Source organism: Trypanosoma cruzi, genomic scaffold, assembly GCF_000209065.1.
Source record: "Trypanosoma cruzi strain CL Brener 1047053516803 genomic scaffold, whole genome shotgun sequence".
In the NCBI taxonomy this organism is placed as follows: domain Eukaryota; phylum Euglenozoa; class Kinetoplastea; order Trypanosomatida; family Trypanosomatidae; genus Trypanosoma; species Trypanosoma cruzi.
Window position 1 is genome coordinate 167,690 of NW_001849486.1, and position 17,941 is coordinate 185,630.

General features: G+C 47.8%; 4 protein-coding genes and 2 pseudogenes across 4 annotated transcripts, besides 4 other annotated features; all 6 read left to right on the forward strand.

Moving 5' to 3' along the window:
- Window positions 1-17,941: part of a sequence feature (areas not merged during assembly with more than two copies in the genome that could not be assigned to a particular haplotype) that runs on past both edges of the window.
- Window positions 649-681: a sequence feature (AT_rich).
- Window positions 3,709-6,033, forward strand: Tc00.1047053510643.130 (damage-specific DNA binding protein, putative; the record flags this gene model as incomplete). The annotated part of the gene is made up of 1 exon (XM_813757.1): window positions 3,709-6,033. The coding sequence occupies one exon, from the start codon at window positions 3,709-3,711 to the stop codon at window positions 6,031-6,033; it is 2,325 nt and encodes a 774-aa protein (XP_818850.1).
- On the forward strand, window positions 6,208-6,531 carry Tc00.1047053510643.140 (60S acidic ribosomal protein P2, putative; the record flags this gene model as incomplete). The annotated part of the gene is made up of 1 exon (XM_813758.1): window positions 6,208-6,531. The coding sequence occupies one exon, from the start codon at window positions 6,208-6,210 to the stop codon at window positions 6,529-6,531; it is 324 nt and encodes a 107-aa protein (XP_818851.1).
- Window positions 6,415-6,485: a microsatellite.
- Tc00.1047053510643.150 lies at window positions 6,731-7,408 on the forward strand (annotated as a pseudogene).
- On the forward strand, window positions 7,577-9,721 carry Tc00.1047053510643.160 (AGP2beta-2, putative; the record flags this gene model as incomplete). Its single annotated transcript, XM_813759.1, has 1 exon — window positions 7,577-9,721. One exon carries the CDS (start codon window positions 7,577-7,579, stop codon window positions 9,719-9,721), a length of 2,145 nt encoding a protein of 714 aa, XP_818852.1.
- Tc00.1047053510643.180 lies at window positions 10,603-12,789 on the forward strand (annotated as a pseudogene).
- Window positions 12,855-12,878: a sequence feature (AT_rich).
- Window positions 14,789-17,284, forward strand: Tc00.1047053510643.190 (retrotransposon hot spot (RHS) protein, putative; the record flags this gene model as incomplete). The annotated part of the gene is made up of 1 exon (XM_813760.1): window positions 14,789-17,284. The coding sequence occupies one exon, from the start codon at window positions 14,789-14,791 to the stop codon at window positions 17,282-17,284; it is 2,496 nt and encodes an 831-aa protein (XP_818853.1).

A 17,941-nucleotide genomic window follows, 5' to 3' on the forward strand; every position in this document is an offset into this window, starting at 1 on the left:
GGCCGGATGATCCAGCGGGAACTGGCAGTGGCTCCAAAGATGGAAACGCCTCTCAGCTCACGAACAACACTTTTTTGGAGAAGGGCTTTAGTGGCTACGGCACGGTGCGTGTGTGTGTGTGTGCCTCGGATCTTGTTGCTTCTCCTTCTGGGGCTCTGGGCATTGCAGCTCTCAGCTGTGTGAGAAGGTGGGAGCGGAGCCGCGACTCTCCGTGGAAAAGGGTGTGCAGCTCCTCAGGAAGACTCAATGCATTCCGTTGAGGACTTTTTATTTATCCCTTTTGTTTTCACCTCTGGATATAATGTGCTGCTGGTGCCTTGTTGGAGGGATCAGAACCTCTGTCTTTTTACCATTTTTTAATTTATTTTTTGTTCGCCGCTAGCTGCACACTCTCATGAGTGACGTGCTTCCCCCTGTTTTATTTGCTTTTGTTGCACCGCACGCGGTGCCGGCCTCATTGCTGTGCAGTCCCACGGACTGTACAAAACGAGGGGTGGAGGAAGAGGCCGAGTGCCTCATGAAATGTGAGGGATTTCGTGTGGACACGTGGAACACTGCGATCTTTTTTTTCTCCTCTGTAAGAAACATAAGGAGATGCACAATTCCTGCTGCGCTGAGGGATACATGAAATGAAATTCTACTGAGGTGATTTAATTTTTATCATTATTTATTTATTTATTTCTGCTGAACCTACGCCTTTTTTCTTGTTTTTCTGTATTTGGCAATTCGCTGCGGCTTGTTTTATTGTTTGCTGTGCTGAATGCCACTATGTGTTTTTTTGTCCCATTGGGTGTCCCACTGCTAGCTGTGCAGTTGACACTCCCTCATCACTTTTTCTTTTCTGCTAGAAGCATCGATAGTCCGCGACGTTGATTGTTTGTGTTCCCCCATTGCGATGGTGCGAGGGTGACTGGGCGCCCTGATGAGTGCGTTCTGAGGGGAGTGGATGGTGTGCGCCGTGCCTCACTGTGAGTGTGGGGTGCCACGACCTGCTGTGAGGCGTAACGCTATTCCTTCGGGGCAGAGGTAAGTAAAGGACTGTGGTGGACTTGGATGCGCCTCGTTCCTCTTGTTGCGGCTGTGGGTGTGTGCTGTTCGCATTGCTGTTTTGCGGTACGATGTGGATGGCGGTGCTTCTGCGTGTGTCTTCTTGAATGCACTGTGCGGCGGGCTTCTCTTCTCCTTGTCCTTGCCCTTTTGTGAGTGGGGGGTGAGTGTGGGTGGCTGTCGACCTGCCCCGAGCATTGGGGTCCACACACGTGAGGCTCATCTTGGCAGCCTCTCGCAGCATCCATGCCTCGTGACAGAGCGAGGGAAGAGTGGCGTGTTTCCTACTATAGACCCATCAATTCCGAGCAGTTGGAGTGAAACTAAAGGGAACAAGTGTGTGTGTCTTCACCTTCTTGCGGGAGGACGCGCAGAGGTTGGATTTTTTTTGTTAATTTGTTCGGTTACTGTGCCTGTGTTGACGTTAATGGGGGTTTGTTTTCCAGAGGCATTCATTGTGCGATTTATGAGTGTTTGGTGTCTAACGTTTTCAGCACCGCCAAATATGGTGTTGCGCAGGATCGGAATACACGGATGTGCGAGAGCATTGTGTCGCTCGCCCGTAATAATACACAGGCACACAGTTTCAGTGAGTCTGACACGTCACGTTCTTCGGAACGGTCGAAATCACTTGTGGGACGTCACTTAATTTGCGGCGTCGGGAAAGCGAGGGAAAATGGAGAGATATGCCGAGAACGTGATTCTCCTCCATAATACCGCAGGCTGGCGGCGACAAGGATCAGAGAGCCTCTACCCAACATTGAGAAGAGGGCAGCACTCTGATGATCCGGTTTGCTGTTTAGGAAATTGTAATGTAGTGTGCACCGTGTGGGCCTTTTTGCTGCGGATATGCAGAGGGGCGATGTGGGGTGGAATTATTGTTGAAGGCAGCACGGACTCCGCCTGACCTTTATGGGAGGGATGCGTGCTATTATTCCGTGCTTCCTTGCCTGCGTTGTCGCACTCATGCTGTGAGTGCGGATGGCCACAGTAGTGGAGCTGAATACGGTTCAATGTGTGTTGCTCACGGGGACTGCGCGACACATGTTTTTTGTTGGGCTTCCCAAAAAGGAGGGGCGCATCGCCGTTGCGTGATTCCCGCGGCAGTTCATTACTCTGAGACTGTGCGTGCCGCCGTCCGCTGCGCCACTGCAAGCCTTCGCCTTTGTGAGAAATGGGGAGCGTGACTGCTGTGGCGGTGGTCGAATGTTCCCGAATTGGTGCTTTTGTTGATCCCACTTGGAGCGCCGAGCAGCGAGGGGCCGCACACGCCCAGGAGGTGGGAGTGTGTGTGGCAACCGCACCCGCGATTTGCAGTTGGGATGTGGCATGTTTCCTTGGTATTTTTATTTTTGGTGATATGCGGGGCAGCGGTGTGTTGGCGTGTGCGGGCTGCTCATGGCTGCCGGTGTTTTCTTTCCTGCTGTTCTCCCGCTCCAGTCCTTTGCGTGCGACAGACAAAACGTTTTTACGGGCGTGTGGTGGGGCCGCGTTCTTGATTGGAAAAAAAGCCTTCACAGACATAATGAGACTGCCGCCCGTGCCACACGAGGCGGTGGGGAAGATCCTGGGATTTTTTTTGCGGGGTGGCACCGCACTCTTGCCGTGTGGTTGATTTGTATTCCGCAATGCACGGTGAGGGGGATGTGCGGTGACAACTTCCTCCAGTGGAGCGACACGAGCAGCACGGGGAGCGGAACGGAGGAGTGGTGGCTGCGTGCTTCCAAGTGATACGTGAATGGCGAATGCAATAAGAAAGGCAGCGTGACGGCAATCTTTTGCCATGCACACCGCAGATATTTTCCACAAAGCATGCAAGTTACACTCTTTTCTGTTGTGTGGGGAATTACCGTGATGCATCGCCGTTGCGGCGTGTATGATTTGTCCTCCCTGCATGTGGCCGTTGCTGCACCGAATTCTCCTCCCACTTTTGTGTGTGTGTCAGGGTTAATGTGCACAGGGGTGCGGGACCGTGGCGAGCGGTATGCGTGGGCGAACCCTCCGTGTACACCACGTTGCTGTTATTGTTGGCACCCACCAACACTGTGCTGGGTGGATGACATCCACATATCGTTGTGGTGGTCCTCGTGCATTTGGTGTGCACCGAATACTGTGCCGTCACACTGTGTGGGTGAGTCTCTTGTTGTGGCTGCGAGCCATGACTGTGCCTATTGTATTTTTTTCTCATTTCCCTTTTTTGTTTGGTGACTATTGTTTAGATTTAACTCAAACTAACTGAGAAGGCAAGGAGAAACAATGCCTGGAGAGTCAAGCGCCCACTGTGCCGCAGGGAGATTGTCGGAAGAGAACGAGGCCGGAGTCCTATGCTGACACCGATCAACCCGATGCGACTCGCAGAGGAGTGGGGAAAAGGCAGCAAACGAAGTGGACCCTTGACAGTCGGGTGGAGGATTTACTGCTGGAGGGAAAGGATCGCATCACCAGCATGGGGCTGAATGATTTTATTCGGAGGTACATTAATCCCAGTGAAGCTGTTGTTGGGTGCAATTTGCCGATGAGATGTATTTTTTTTGATCTCGGTGCTCACGTAAAAGATGCTCAGCTTCTCGGCAAAATTTTACTCCTACAGGAATATAAGGTGCTGAAAGATATTTACAGATTGCATATAGTGGAGTATATCAGTTCCAGACTACGCCAAACATGACTACTATTAAGGAGCTTTCCGAGTCTCCTTTTGACAAATCGAAAGTGACATTATCACTTGTGTATGTTTCTGAGCGAAACACATTTGTACAGGTGACTTCAGTTGGAGTAAACTTTGTGAAGGGTGGTAAAGGAGTATATATTATCTGTAAAAATGAATTTGGCATTCAGCATGCAAGTGCGGATGCCAATTTGAGATTACTTGTGTTCTCAAGCTCAAGATTTGTATCCGTTGTGGATCTCAATACCCACCATACAAGGGCGTCACTTGAGCTGGATAACGAAGTTTCATGTTTGGTAATTTCATCTTCGCAGGGTTTTGTAATTGGAGAATGGAACTCCGGTGCCGTTTGTTTGTATGAGGTTCAGGATGGAGAGATTTTATTGAAGGGTCGCATTTTTTGTTCGGCAACCTCGTGTTCCATGTGTATTTTGTCACACCTTCATACACCACGACTTGTTGTTGGATTACTGAATGGGTATATTGCGGATATTTCTTTGGAATCAATGTTAATGGGAAGTGCTGCTCGGGAAACATTTATTAGGATGCAGCCTGTGCAATTATTTAATTTGGAAAGCCATAATGCAGTTCTTTGCCTTGGAGAAGTACCTCTCATCATCATTCTTTGCGATACGGGCTTTCAACTTACTGGAATTGATTTCAATGATGTTGCGGCGTGCGCTATAATTGAAGGTTCCCACATTTCATCTAAATACATATTTCTTTCTCAGAGTGAAAATTCTCTTGCGTTTGGAAATATTGTGGATCTTAAGAAGTTAAACTCATGTTTTCTGGGCCTGAAAGCCACTGTGACTCGAGTGAAATACATCGCGTGGTGGAACGTCTTTGTGATGTCTGTTCGCCGAAATGAAAAGGATCAGATCCTTTTATTGATGGGGCATGAGTTGGCGAATTCATGGGTTCCACAAAATGAACTCTTAATTGAACTCTTCTCAATTGAACTCTTGGGAAACGAACGATGTGTTTTTTTTGAGACTGTTGTTCTTGGAGGGTCTAACGAATCCCCCAACGGTAATGAGGCGGATAAAGACAAGGCGATACTTTTGGGTACCACCTTTGCGTTTCCGGATGAACAGTTGCCACGGTCAAGTCGATTCATATGGTATTCTGTCGAACAAGGAAAATTAATATCAGAACGACCACAACTACGCCAAATTGGTAGCAAAGATGTTGAAGGGGCGCTTCAATGTTGTTGTATTGTTCCAAACTATGTTGGTCGAATAGCCCTTGGAATAAATGGTTGTATAGCGTTGTATAGTTGGAATGCTGCGGACTCTGTTTTTGTGGCCGAGGAAACGATTTGTATCGGTACCATTGTAACACGTGTGTTGCCTATATTTCAAGGGGACGCATCTTACATGGTGGCCTTTGACGCCCGCCATAGTTGCTTTTTTATTCAGGTGGATACTTTTCAGGGCAGTCTCGAGATAGTTGCCCGTGACTCCGAGCCGCGGGGAGTTATGGATGGTACTGTGTTTCAATTGGGCAACATCTACAATATTTGTTTTGGGGATGATTACTACAATTTTTTTTGTCTCTCTCGTGGTGCATCGACTTTGCCGAGTGCCTCAAACGCAACATCGGCTACGGTGTCAAGCGGTAAACTCGAAACAAGCGCACAGTATCATTTGGGAGACATGGTGACAGCAATGCAACTAGGCAGTTTTGCCCCGTGTTCTGTTACAAATATTGCTGTTCCTATTCCAACTACACTTATTCCTGGGATTTGCGGCCCCCAAGTCGTTTTTGGAACCTCCCATGGTGCTTTTGGTACGATAACCCCTGTGTCCAACGAAACATATCTTCTCTTAAAGGCTCTGGAGGTTGCTGTCTCATCAGTAGTTCCAGCTTTGGGAGGGTTCGAGCATGTCACGTATCGAGAGGTTCTTCGTGCAGGGCAGGAACGAGGCTATAGTCGCAATGCCTCGTTTGAGAATGCGAACGTCGTGTCATCAGGGGTTTTTGACAAGCGTCGAAAACGCTATCTGTCCAGGTGTGTTTGTAGTGGAGATTTGATTGAGTCCTTTTTAACTTTTTCACAAACTATTCAACAGCGAATACTACGCGAGGCCGAAAGTCGCATTAAAAGCTGCTATTTTTCAATGAATTCCACTCTAGGAGAATTTTTTGAGCACAACGATTTAGACAATAGTTTTGCTGAAAGGAGTGATGCTTGCTTGGATGAGTGCAAGACCATAGGTGACGTAAATGCCCTATTCTCTGAAAGCGGATTGCCTACCTTGCCCCTAACACGAGAGGCGGTTAACGAGTTTCTTCAAAATATGCAGCGGATTCACTAAGAAACATTTTCACGCACGAAAGCGAAATTATTATGATTGTTATTATAATACTTTCTCTTTGTTGTTTTATTCACTTATTATTGTTGTATGAAATTGTTTTTACCTTTTTTCTTTTCCAACTTCTTTTATGATGTCTTTTCTTTTTTTTTTTTGCTTTATAAGTTGTCTTGTCAGATGAAGTACCTTGCCGCTTACGCTCTTGTTGGCCTCTCAGGAGGGACCCCCTCAAAGTCTGCAGTTGAGGCCGTATTGAAGGCTGCCGGCGTCCCTGTCGATCCTTCTCGCGTGGATGCACTTTTTGCCGAGTTTGCAGGCAAGGACTTTGATACGGTATGCACTGAAGGCAAATCGAAGCTTGTAGGAGGGGTTACACGTCCCAATGCTGCCACCGCTTCTGCACCCACTGCCGCTGCCGCCGCCTCTAGTGGTGCCGCCGCGCCTGCTGCAGCTGCGGAAGAGGAGGAGGACGATGACATGGGATTTGGTCTTTTTGACTAAAGACAAATGCTTATTTTATTTTATTTTTGATTTTGTTTCTCTGTTGTCCATGAAGAGGCGCTGGAGTCCTGTGAATAAAATGCGAGAGAGTAAATAAAAGTAGGAACAGTAACTGCTGCACTCAAACGCATGGCAAAAAAGGGTACGCCATTGGGTTGGCCTTTTTTTTTCTTTTTTTTCCCTTTTAATTTTTGCTCTTATGACCCTTCAGACACGTAGAGACAAGTACGATACAAGCCAGCTGACGCTCTCGTCGTTAGTTGCACTGTGCGCGGATTGTTCGAGCTTTTGTTTGGAAAGGACCGCGAGAGTTCTGGACAATCAAAGCCGCGCACCAAAAGGATGGGAAAATCAGTTTGCGGCGGTTGCCAAACAACGTCGACAAGAGGACTGCGAACTTTGCGAACGTTACTGCCATCGAGTTTCATCTGTTTGCCCTGACTCGAAGGATATCGAACATTTTGAGGCTTTGGGATATAAGGAGGTAGCAAGAAGGACTTCCTTAGATGGATTACCCACGGTTCAGTAGATGTCTAGGTGCGAGAACGCTGTTTCGGAGTTCTCAAGAGTTCTTTTTTCACTCGCGCACAAGCCTAGTAAGGTGGCATTTGAGGATGTTGACCCGAAAAGTGGCTTGAAAAAAAGTGAGGAAGGTGGTGATGGTGAGCCAACCGAGCTTCATAAAAAGGTACTTAGTGGTGGATCAATAGATGATGCCATCCTGCAGCGTTGGAGCACTGCTAGGAAGGGACGAGCCGAAATGGAGGAGATGGGAGTGATTCGAAGTGCGGAAGAGACCGCATCGCTCAGGCAGGAACTTGGACGTCAGAGGTCCGAAGAGTACATTAAGACAAGGGGGACGACTCCGAAGTGGTGAGCAAGCACGAAGAAGCACAAACAAGCAAAACACAACAAGAACAACAAGTTTTATTTTTATTTTTCTCTCTCTCTTTTTTTTGGTCTTCTCTTCTATATCTTGGTAGCAACTCTTTTTTCCCCCCTCTCTTTCTATATATAATTTTTCATTTGTTAGTTTTTCTTTACCATGCAGAGTAAGTTTACGCGAGATGTGCGCATAGTTTTTTTTTTATCGATCGATATGGTAGCCGGATGTGTGGCGGGAAAGACTTATTTACTTCACGTTAAACGGGGAGACAAGATTCACGCGTCGTCGCCTCCGCTCATTGCAGACGATGGAGGAAAGCCTCACGTGAACTTGTCTCGCATCTTTACGTCAACGCTGCAACGACAGAACGATTGGAAGTACAAGAAGAAGCCACTCAAGGTTCGCATTGAAGAGTTGCGCTCCCATTTTGTGACAAGTTTGTCCTACGACTTGAGCAAGAACATTGTTGAAGAAGCTTTTCCGGAGAGAAGGGTGATTATCCGTGAACGGGACGGGTTAACAGAGGTTCATTTAAGACTGAGGGGTGTAAAAGAAAGTCTTTATATCCGGCAACAAGATGTTCAAACTGCTTCCAATGCATCCTCTAGCTCCTACATGCGCGAGCCGAGCACCGCGTCCTTGTTTGGACCCCACGATCCCTCTGAGGAACATATTAATCATTCAACCACTTCATTTGTGGTTGACGATTACTTAAGTGTCATTGATAGTTTGACAGGGACTGCAAGCGAGCAAAGGAGCGAGGATATCCATTCTGAGACGAAAGAAACTCAGGTGGACAAAGAACTCAATAAAATAAATTTTGACAAGTGTGCTTCAGCCCCGGATACATCTTTACACACGTTAGTTGCACCCATGCATCGAAGGACGGGGGGCGTGTCAAATACAATCAGCAAGGAAAACTTTAAGAATCTTGCTTTTACACGGGGCTCAGATGCGGCTATTTTGAAGGGTAAGGATTTATCCACTCTTAAGCCGTCTTGGAAGAGAAATATTGCTTTTGAAGACCCCGTTCATGGGGTCATTAGGCAGATTTGTGATGCTGTAAGGTGGTGTGGAGACATTGGTAGGGAGTCTCAAACAGCGAGAGATGCTTCGAATGGAGCTCATTTAGCTCTTGATTTTTATTTAAATCAGGATGGAGAAACCCTGGGTCGCTTTGTTGTTAGTTTTCTGGCTCATGTTGTTGTTGAAGTGTGTCGAGAGACGCGACACATTGGCAACTGGCTTAGCCTTTTAACACACGTTATTTACGGATCCATCCTGTACACAAGACATCAATTTAATCCGTGTGATGTTAAAGGGATGTCTATAAGAATTGCAGATCTCAGGGATTTGGATGTCGATACGTTTACAACACGAGGAGAAGCCATCATACAGGATCTTGCGAGAGATTTGAGTGTTCCTGTTGCAACAGACATGTTTTGGTTTGCTGGTTTGGATTACTGTGCCAGCACACTCGCTTTGCTTTGTATTCACCAAATTCAAGGTTTGTGTGACAATTTTGTGACTCTTTTTCCATTTTCAGGAAGAGGTTGCATTTCAATGGAAGAGGGATTGGTTGCAGCAACGGCCATACTTTGCTCACATCTCCATTCACTCTTGACAACCTTACTTTCTCAGACGGAACAGAAGGAATTAGCTGATATTCGTAACGCTCCTCCACTCTACAGAATAATTCTTGGGGAAATTATCACGATGGTTTTTGATCGTGTGGTAACAGTTATTATTGAGTACATGCACAAAATAGATTGTCTTCCTGATGGCAGTGCGTTTCATATTGCTTTTAAGGCCTTGAAACTCCTCATTTCTTGGGCAAAGGGACATTTTTTGCTTTCCGTGGTCTCTCCAATTCTAATGTCGCTGGTCGTGTATTGTGACTTTGTTCTATTGCCCCAGGGTTTGCTTAAAAATCATGAATATCGCTTGTATCTGGAGAGGTTTCTTCCTTCGTTTGTTGAAGCCAACAATTCGAATGGTAAAAAGTCCCGAACGATGATTTCACCATGTTTATCTAGCAATACAAGCGACACTGTTGCGTTTTCTTTTTATTCTATTCTGGTGGAGTTTACAGAAAGGGGATGTAGAGGGACATCTAAAGCTGAGAGGGGCTCTTCTTGGACTCTGGTTGAGGTTTTGAACGGCGACAAGGATGATGCTGCACGGGTTCTCTCAGCTGAGGAGGTGTTTCCCGCAACTGGGTTTAATGGAACGAGGCATAGCCTTTCTGACCCCAGTCTTGTTCTGCCGCTGTTGGCTCAAGAGATAAAGTCCTCTTTCAAATAAGGGCCATGCATGGCGTAAAATGACAAAAATACCGCATTTTCATTTGAAGCAAAGAAACGATTAAATAAATAACTAAAAAGAAGAGGGGTTAGGCGCTGGGCGGGGAGGTTTTGTTTTGTTGAAAGGTGATGTCATTTTGGACTATACAGTGTTTCATGAGGTGGGTAAATGACGCAGCTTTTGAATCCTGCGCCTGTACGCACTCACAAAATAAAATATTCTTGACAACGTTCTTGTGGTTCTCATGGGCTGTATTTACTTTGGAGGAATAGGTGGAACATCTTGAGAAAATGAATTTCTCCGTTCGCAAATTAGGGAAACAAACGAGGAAAAGCATTTTAAAGAAGAAATAATTATTGCGAAGACTAGGGAAGGTTAACCATAAGAACTCCAGCAGCTTGTGTGTACATGTTTATATACTTTTTATTAGCCTTTTTCATAAGGGGTTTTTGAAGGATGCTGTTTTTATTTGTTTTTAACACTTGAGGCTTTGCTTCTTCTCATTGTCTTTTGATTGCCGGATAAATGATGTTTTTTTTTTTTTTTGGTGGGAAAAAGTCTTTCGCCATGTGTGTACATCATTATACTTGTTCCTGTATCTGCAGACACGCTACATTTGGGTGATGGTGAATGACTGGAATAACTGCTGCAGTGGCAACGATGATTGTATGGCTCAGTGTAGAATGTTACGCTGCTTATTGTTTTGCAATGCCCTGCTTTATTTAGTTTCACTTCATTCCTCGACATATTTCCTTTTCTCTCCACTTCTTGAACACACACACGAGGAAAGAAGGAAGACAAGCACAAAACGCTACTGTGAAGTTGGAAGGCACTGAAAGGACCAACAACAGCACACAGACCGCCCACACACACATATTCATATGCTCTCACGTGTTGCTGCAGTGAAGGCACCCCGCACACACAAACAGTTGTCGCCGCGTGACCGGATTTGGCGGAAGGAGGAGGGAAGGAAGAGAGAGTGAGCCGCAGAGGCCCCACATGTCCCGGCATGTGTTTACTTCCGTGATGATGCTGCTCCTCCTCCTTTCGTGATGACGTGCCGTGGATTTGGATCTGCTAACGCGGAAGGGCAGCAGTCAGGGGACGTGCGAATGCCACAACCGGTTGACATCTATGTGCGGATGAAGACGCAGGTGGTACCAAAAAAGTGGTTCTGGCAAAAGTGGAATGAGGGATTCATTCGCTGCACCTTCTCTTGTCCGTGCTGGTGGAGTGACGATTGCATTTGCTGAAGGTCACACCGAGTATAAAGGTTCCCACTATAGATTGAATGTGCGTCCCTCTGATATTGTGGCGGGGTAAATCAACGCCGCGGAGACGTGGCCGTTAATTGCCGCCGAGAACAATAGGGGTAAATGGGGGGTACGCACACTGTTTAGTACAGTGAATGAAGAGGATCTTTTTGTTGTTGCGTGCAACCCCACAGCGATTGCAAAGGACAATAAAGTGCTTCTACTTGTGGGAAGCTACAATATGTGAAAAAAATGATGGTCGCTAGAATAAGGTTGGCTGGGATATTCAACTGGTTGAGGGTGATGCCACGCACTCCAATGACGGCGTGCAAAGTACATTGATCGACTGGGTCGAACCCAAGTCACCTTCACGGCAGATCCCCCAAAGGATTAAAAGCAAACTGTCGGATTTTGGGGTGGTATTAGTTCAGGCATTGTGATGGAGGGTGGCACACTTGTGTTTACCCTGAGGACGAGGAATGGGGAAAATCGATCCTTTCTCCAGAATCACTTATTCAACGGCAATACCTGTGTGTTCCCAGAGGGCTTTTCTCCTGCGGCATGCTTTAACCCCCGCATTACCGAATGAAATAGGAAACAAATTTTTATGATCGTTCAGTGCAAAGATGGCCAGAGTTTGTTCGATTCGCATGACATGGGGGCAACGCTGACAAAGGCTATTGGGACACTCTCAGGCGTGTGGGCCAATTCAAAATTGGGAGTCTTTCGGGAAGACAATTTGCCTGTGGAAGCCCCTATCACCGCGACCATTGAGGGAGTGAAGGTGATGCTGTACACTTGGAAAAGGTACTTCTCGGGGGAGAAAAGGGAAAATGTGTTCCATCTTTGGGTCACGGACAATAACCGCACGTTTTCTGTTGGACCCGTTGCCATGGATAATAACTTGGAACGTTTTCACGCCCTGCTGCACTCGGATGGTGCGTTGCACATTTTACAGGATGGTATTATTAAAGCAAGCAACACCATTTCACTTGTCCCACTAACGGAGGGGCTACAGATGATCAATTACGTCTTGAAGAGTTGGGCACAGCTGGATTCCTCGTTCTCTGAGTTGTTCACACCCACGGCGGGTCTGGTTGTTTTCCTGTCCAAAGCATCGTCCGGTGGTGACACGTGGAGCGACGATTACCTTTGCGTGAGTGCAATTATGACGAAGAATGCAATGAAGGCCAAAGATGGGCTCAAATTCACGGGGGCTTGGGTCCGGGGCAGTATGGCTCGTGAGCAGCCGGGAGCATAATGGGCCGCATACCTTTGTAAGCTGTGATTTCACTATTGTGGCGAGGGTGATGATTCAAAATTTTCCGAAGTTGGGCACTCCTCTACCGGGCGCGGGTCTGGACGCACTCGTCAGCACGAACTTCATTTGGCTGTCACACGACGCGGACAGTAGGTGGGAGACGGTGTTTTACAGAATAAAAACAGCATCGGGCAGCACTTGGGAGCCGGGGAAAGAATACCAGATGGCGCTCATGCTGCAGGACGGCCACAGGGGATGTGTGTACGTGAATGGCGTGCTTGTGGGGAGCCCAGAGACGCTACGAACACCTGAGACGCGGGGACTGAAGTCTCATGCTTCTACATTGGTGGCGACGAGGGAGGCAGCGGCAGCAATGCGACGGTGACAAACTTCTTTCTGTACAACCGCCCACTGAGTGACGATGAACTAAAACTCTTCAGGAAAAGCGGTGACGGATCCATGCTTGGGGGCGTGTTGCGGGTGCTGCTGCTGCTGCTGGGCTGTGCAGCTTTGCGGCCCTCTACGGGGCGTAACGCCGCGGGACCCCTGCCTCTAGTGGGTGCAATATGTACCTCTCCACGCAACCTCCTAAATAATTGACGTTTTGCTTGGATATACCTTTTATTTTATATATTTTATTTTTGGTTTGAATATCCCTTTTCCGCCTGTGCAATTCTTTATTTAAAAGCATGCTCTCCCTCCCGGGACTGCACCGCGAGGTATTTGTTTTTGCTTTATTCTATGTGATTGTTTTTGTATAGTGGAGTATTTTGAGATTGGCGGGATGTCTTTAATTTTTCCGTCGGCCGATTACACGTGCAGTCGGCATTGAGCTCCATGACGATGGTGCGGTGAAAAAGGGATTTAAGATGTGCAGCAACGCACTGAACGTCCCAATGAAATGTGGGTGTTGTGTGGACACCAGGAGGTTGAACGGCTGACGCAAATATATTTTTACTTCTGCAGGAAGAATATACACGTGTTTCTTTTTGTTTTTCCGCGTCACCGTGTTATTGTTAGTATTTTTGTGAGCGTGAAAAACTTCTTCAAGGGAACTGTTTTTGCGTTTTTTTTTGTTTTTTTGTCTTAAGTTTTTATTTTTTGTTTCTGCAAGCGTATTGTGAGTTGCCACATGTTGGGCTGCCGTGCCTTCTTGAGCTTTGGCTGCCCTCTTTCTTTTCTCTTTGTCTGTCCTGTAACTCCACTGCGTGTTTTTTTTTGTTTCTTCACGTGCGTGGCTCTTTTTTTTCTTTGCGTGTCTGCAGACACACAACCGCACGGCGTACATGTTGCAGTGCAGCTTGATGCTTCTCGTGCACTCGGTGCTGGCAACTGCTGCATTCCGCGGAAATGAAAAAGAAAGATGCACCGAGAGTGCGCCGTGGCTCTCATCCCCTGTGGAAATGCTGCACGACGTGTGGCGGTATTGCCCTGAAATGCCGAACCATCACGCACGAGGACGTGGCACGGAGTGTCAGATATCTTTTTTTGTGTCTGCTGCTGTGGGTGCGGCCGCGTCGGACTTGTCGGCACGATGGCCGCAGCGTGTGATCGTCGCTCTGTTCTCTCGGGAAATATGCTACGACGCTTTTACGTGTGTGTTGTTTCGGGGACAATGTGCTGGCGGCTGTGCGATTGCCGGATGAAGGGAGAGGAGTGGAGGGAAGTGCGTGAGCGCCGCGGTCAGGAGTCGCGCTGGGTGTCTCGCCGCGGAGGGTATTGCCCACCCTGCCCAGCACCGCTCCTGCCGGGCACCCTCTATCACACCGCAGCATCGTAACCGACGCCAGCAGCACGCAGCGAGGCAGTGGATGCCACCACCGCCACGAGTGCGACCGGAAGAGAACACGCCTGATGTTGCGTTCCGAGGGGTCACACCGTGTGGCACAGTGGCGTGCCCAAAACCTTTTCGCGGTGTCCGCGCACGACACCGGGCAGTGGACGCGGAGTGTTTGTGTCATGGAGGACACCGCGGTGGAATCCCTCCTCGTTCCATGTGGAAGGACACCTGATTTTCCTTCCTTTTCCCACCCAGGCGGATGGCTGCGCGATGACACCACAACGAGGCAGTTGCTTTCACCATGGAGGGGCAACATCTGCAGGGTTACGCATTGGGAATATGAACGGCGAATGCAGTAAGAAAGGGAGTGTCATGGTTCTTTTGTGCTGTGCGAATTGCGTGAATTTTTCATAAAGCATGTAATTTGCTTTTTTGTTTTTCTGTTGTGTGGGGGATTACCATGATGCATCGCTGTTGTGGCGTGTATGATTTGGGGTGTCCGCGTGTGGCCGCTTCTGCACCGAATTTTTTTTTCCACTGTTGTTTGTTTCTGTCAGTGACGATATGTCCACGTCCTCTCGCAGAGTGTGTGCGGTGACGGCGGTGCCACAGGGGTGCGGGACCGTGGCGAGCGGTATGCGTGGGCGAACCCTCCGTGCGTACCACATTGTTGTTGTTGGCTCTCACCAACACTGTGCTGGGTGGATGGCACCCGCGTGCCGTCGTTGCGGTGGTACCAGTGCATCGAGTACAGTGCGTCGCACACCGCGCGTATGGCACTCTTGTTTTGGCTGCGAGTCATTTCTGTGATTATTTTCTTTTGTTATTCTTCTCTCGTTTGTTGGTTAGTATTCAGCTTTAACTCAATCCAACCAAGAAAACAAGGAGAAACAATGTCCGGAAATCAAGCGTCTGCCGTGCCGCAGGGAGATGATCAGAGGAGAGCGAGGCCGGAGTCTGAGAATGTTACAGATCAACCCGCCGCGACACACATAAGAGTGGAGGAGGCGCGGCGAACACAGTGGACCATGAGCAGCACCGTAAGGGACATTCTGATGGAGGGAAGCACTAGCAGAACCAACATGAAGCTGAACGATTTCCTTCGGAGCAACTTGGGCGGCACGGCGGCCGTTGGTGAAGACCACAATGTGACGATGCAGGCGTTTGTTCAGGAGCCGGATGCTTACATACAAGACCAGCAGCTTCTTGGAAGAATTTTTAATTTACCAGAGTACCAAGAGCTGGAAAGAGAGCTGGAGGAAAAGAAAATACTATTGGAGGCTAGTTATAAGCTTCACCACGGGGGTGTGCACTTTCTCGAGCAATGGAGGGGCTATCAAGGAAAGGCTACGCTCACTCCACTTGTATGTGAAAAACTAAACGGGGTTTTTGCTCAGGTACAGAGAAAAGAAAAACGTGAGGCAAATGAAAGAGCGATGCTTGAGGCAGCGAAGGTTCCTGAAGCTGTGATGCTGGAGGGATGCTACGAGTCTGTGTACAATGCGAGTTGGCACCATGTGGTGGAAGTTCCTGGTGGCGAGGGGACGGCAATGGAGGTGAAGGAGGGGAAACCGGAACAGTCATGGACGTACAACGAAGTTGGCGACACTCCCGAAAAGGATGACGGTGTGGAACAATCCGATGAAGCACCTCACGTGCTGATGGTGCTCACCTCGGAAAAGGGATGGCCGTACTCGTGGGAACGGGGGGTGAGTGAAATTATTCCTGACTGCTATGTGAACTGTGAGGTGGAGCGAGTGTGGCAGATTGTCATTGGCGATCTAACCGAGTGGTTCAGCATTCACGGTGGGAACAATCCTTCGCCCAAGCGGCGTGTGCTGATGGGGACGCCCGGGATTGGGAAGTCGATGGCTGCCGGCTCGTACCTCCTCTACCAGCTGCTGCACTACGATGCGGAGAAACTCCCAATGGTTGCGTACGTTATTACGGATCGAAAATTCCTATTTGACAAGATCACAAGAACGGTGAAAAAATACAGTGCGGCGTCTAGTATCGTGGATATTTTGGACGGGTTGTCTGACCGTGGGGTGAAAGGGTATATTATCTACGACGTGTCAATGAAGAGTGATAAACCGTCTACTGGTTTGCCTTGCAAGGGATGGGGCATGATTGTTGTGACATCACCGAACACAAAGAATTACTATCATTGGACGAAGATAGCGGAACCGGAAAAAATCATAATTAATTGTCCTGAAGAAAACGATGTGAAGGCAATGTGCATTTGGATGAAGCACAATCGGCGGCTTCCGGAGGAAGAAACGGAGGAAGAAGCGGACTACTGGAAAAAGGTGAAGGAACGCATGGATGAAGTGGGGCCGATTCTCCGCTTCATCTTTAATGAAAAAAAGTGTAAGGATCGCTTTAACGAGTGTGAAGGCGCTGTGAATAGTATCACCGGTTCGATGCTACAGTATTACACTGGTATTGGAACTGGCAAGTCGTGCGAAAGCAATCATGTGTCTCACAAGCTTGTGAAGGTTGTCAGAGTACGAAAAGACAACATTGAATCGCATTTGAATATACTGATATCTCCCCATTTTGAACGTGAAACATTGGCCAAGATGAAAAAAGAAATGAGGCGGATGGACTTTACTTATCTTGTGTTGAGTATTTGGGATTATGTCATTCCACAAATTCTTGAAGATGAAGCCCTAGACGCATTTTTGAATGAGGATTTCCTGCGTGCGATAAGAACTAAAATTGAGGAACTGAAGCTAACAGGACGACCTGGGTCACACACCTGTGCGCTGAAAGTGCATTCGAACAAAAGCTTCACCAGGAAAGAGGTTCTACCAGAGAACCCTTCTAAACGGATTGCCATAGAGTACTGGGTGCTGTATCGACCGGCGGCCAAAAACTTTCCGCTGGTGGACGGCTTTTTCTTTGTGGACTCAAAACCGAAGATAATGGTTGGGCTGCAGATCACTACGGCGCGTGAGCATCACACCATACCCAGCACTGTGGAGCTGTTCACTGAACGTATGGCGGCATATTTTAAGGGCTGGAAGACATTATCTCGAAACTTGTTGTGGGAGATTGCTTATGTGCAGCACAAAGACAACAAGCCGCTGGATGACTGGCAGAGATGTGGTCCCGCCGATCCCACTAATTTGAACGACGCTGAAAAAATAATTGCGGAGTTTTGGAAGAAAAAGGTGTATCAGTACCGAGTAGGTGTATCAGCCGATGACATCAAACCAACAGCTTCCAGCGTGGAAAACGACCAACAAGATACAAGCACAAATTAGGGAATTAAAGCGTCATTTTATTTTTTGGTAAAATTTCTTTGGATCCTATATAGTTGGATACTTTCGTGTGCATACAGTGCAGGTGCGCCAGCGCCAGGCGACAGTACTGCACAAAAATCTCAGGTGTCCAAAGCTATCGACAGTAGCATAAGAAAAAAATATGGGGAATGATGAGGGAAGCTTGTTTTCCGCAAAAAAAAGGAAAAAATTAAGGGAGTTTTATAGGCTTTTATAATTGCGTTTTTATAAAAGATTTAAACGGAGAATTGCTCTATTGTGGGAGAATTATTGTGACCGTTGCTTTCGCAGTTTTACTACATTTTCCATTTTTCATTTTCATTTTTAATTTTATAGGGCCGATCACTAACAGTAGCATTTTTAAGGGATGAAAAACGGACAAATTCTATTGTGGAAACAGCGCGCTCCGTGTGACCGCATGGAGTGAGGCGCCGCGTCATAGCTGGATGAGGAATCGCTTCCGCGTGTGGCTCTTTGGGTGATTGCTTGCTCCGCGTGCGTTGTGTTTGTTGGCGTTGGGGCTGTGGCCGTATGCCGTTGTCCGTGGGACTCAACTGGAGGCGGTGGCGGTGTGTTTCTTCTCGCCCACTGGTGGATCACTGCTGGCGGTGTGTGCGTTTGTTGTGTGTACGCCGTCTC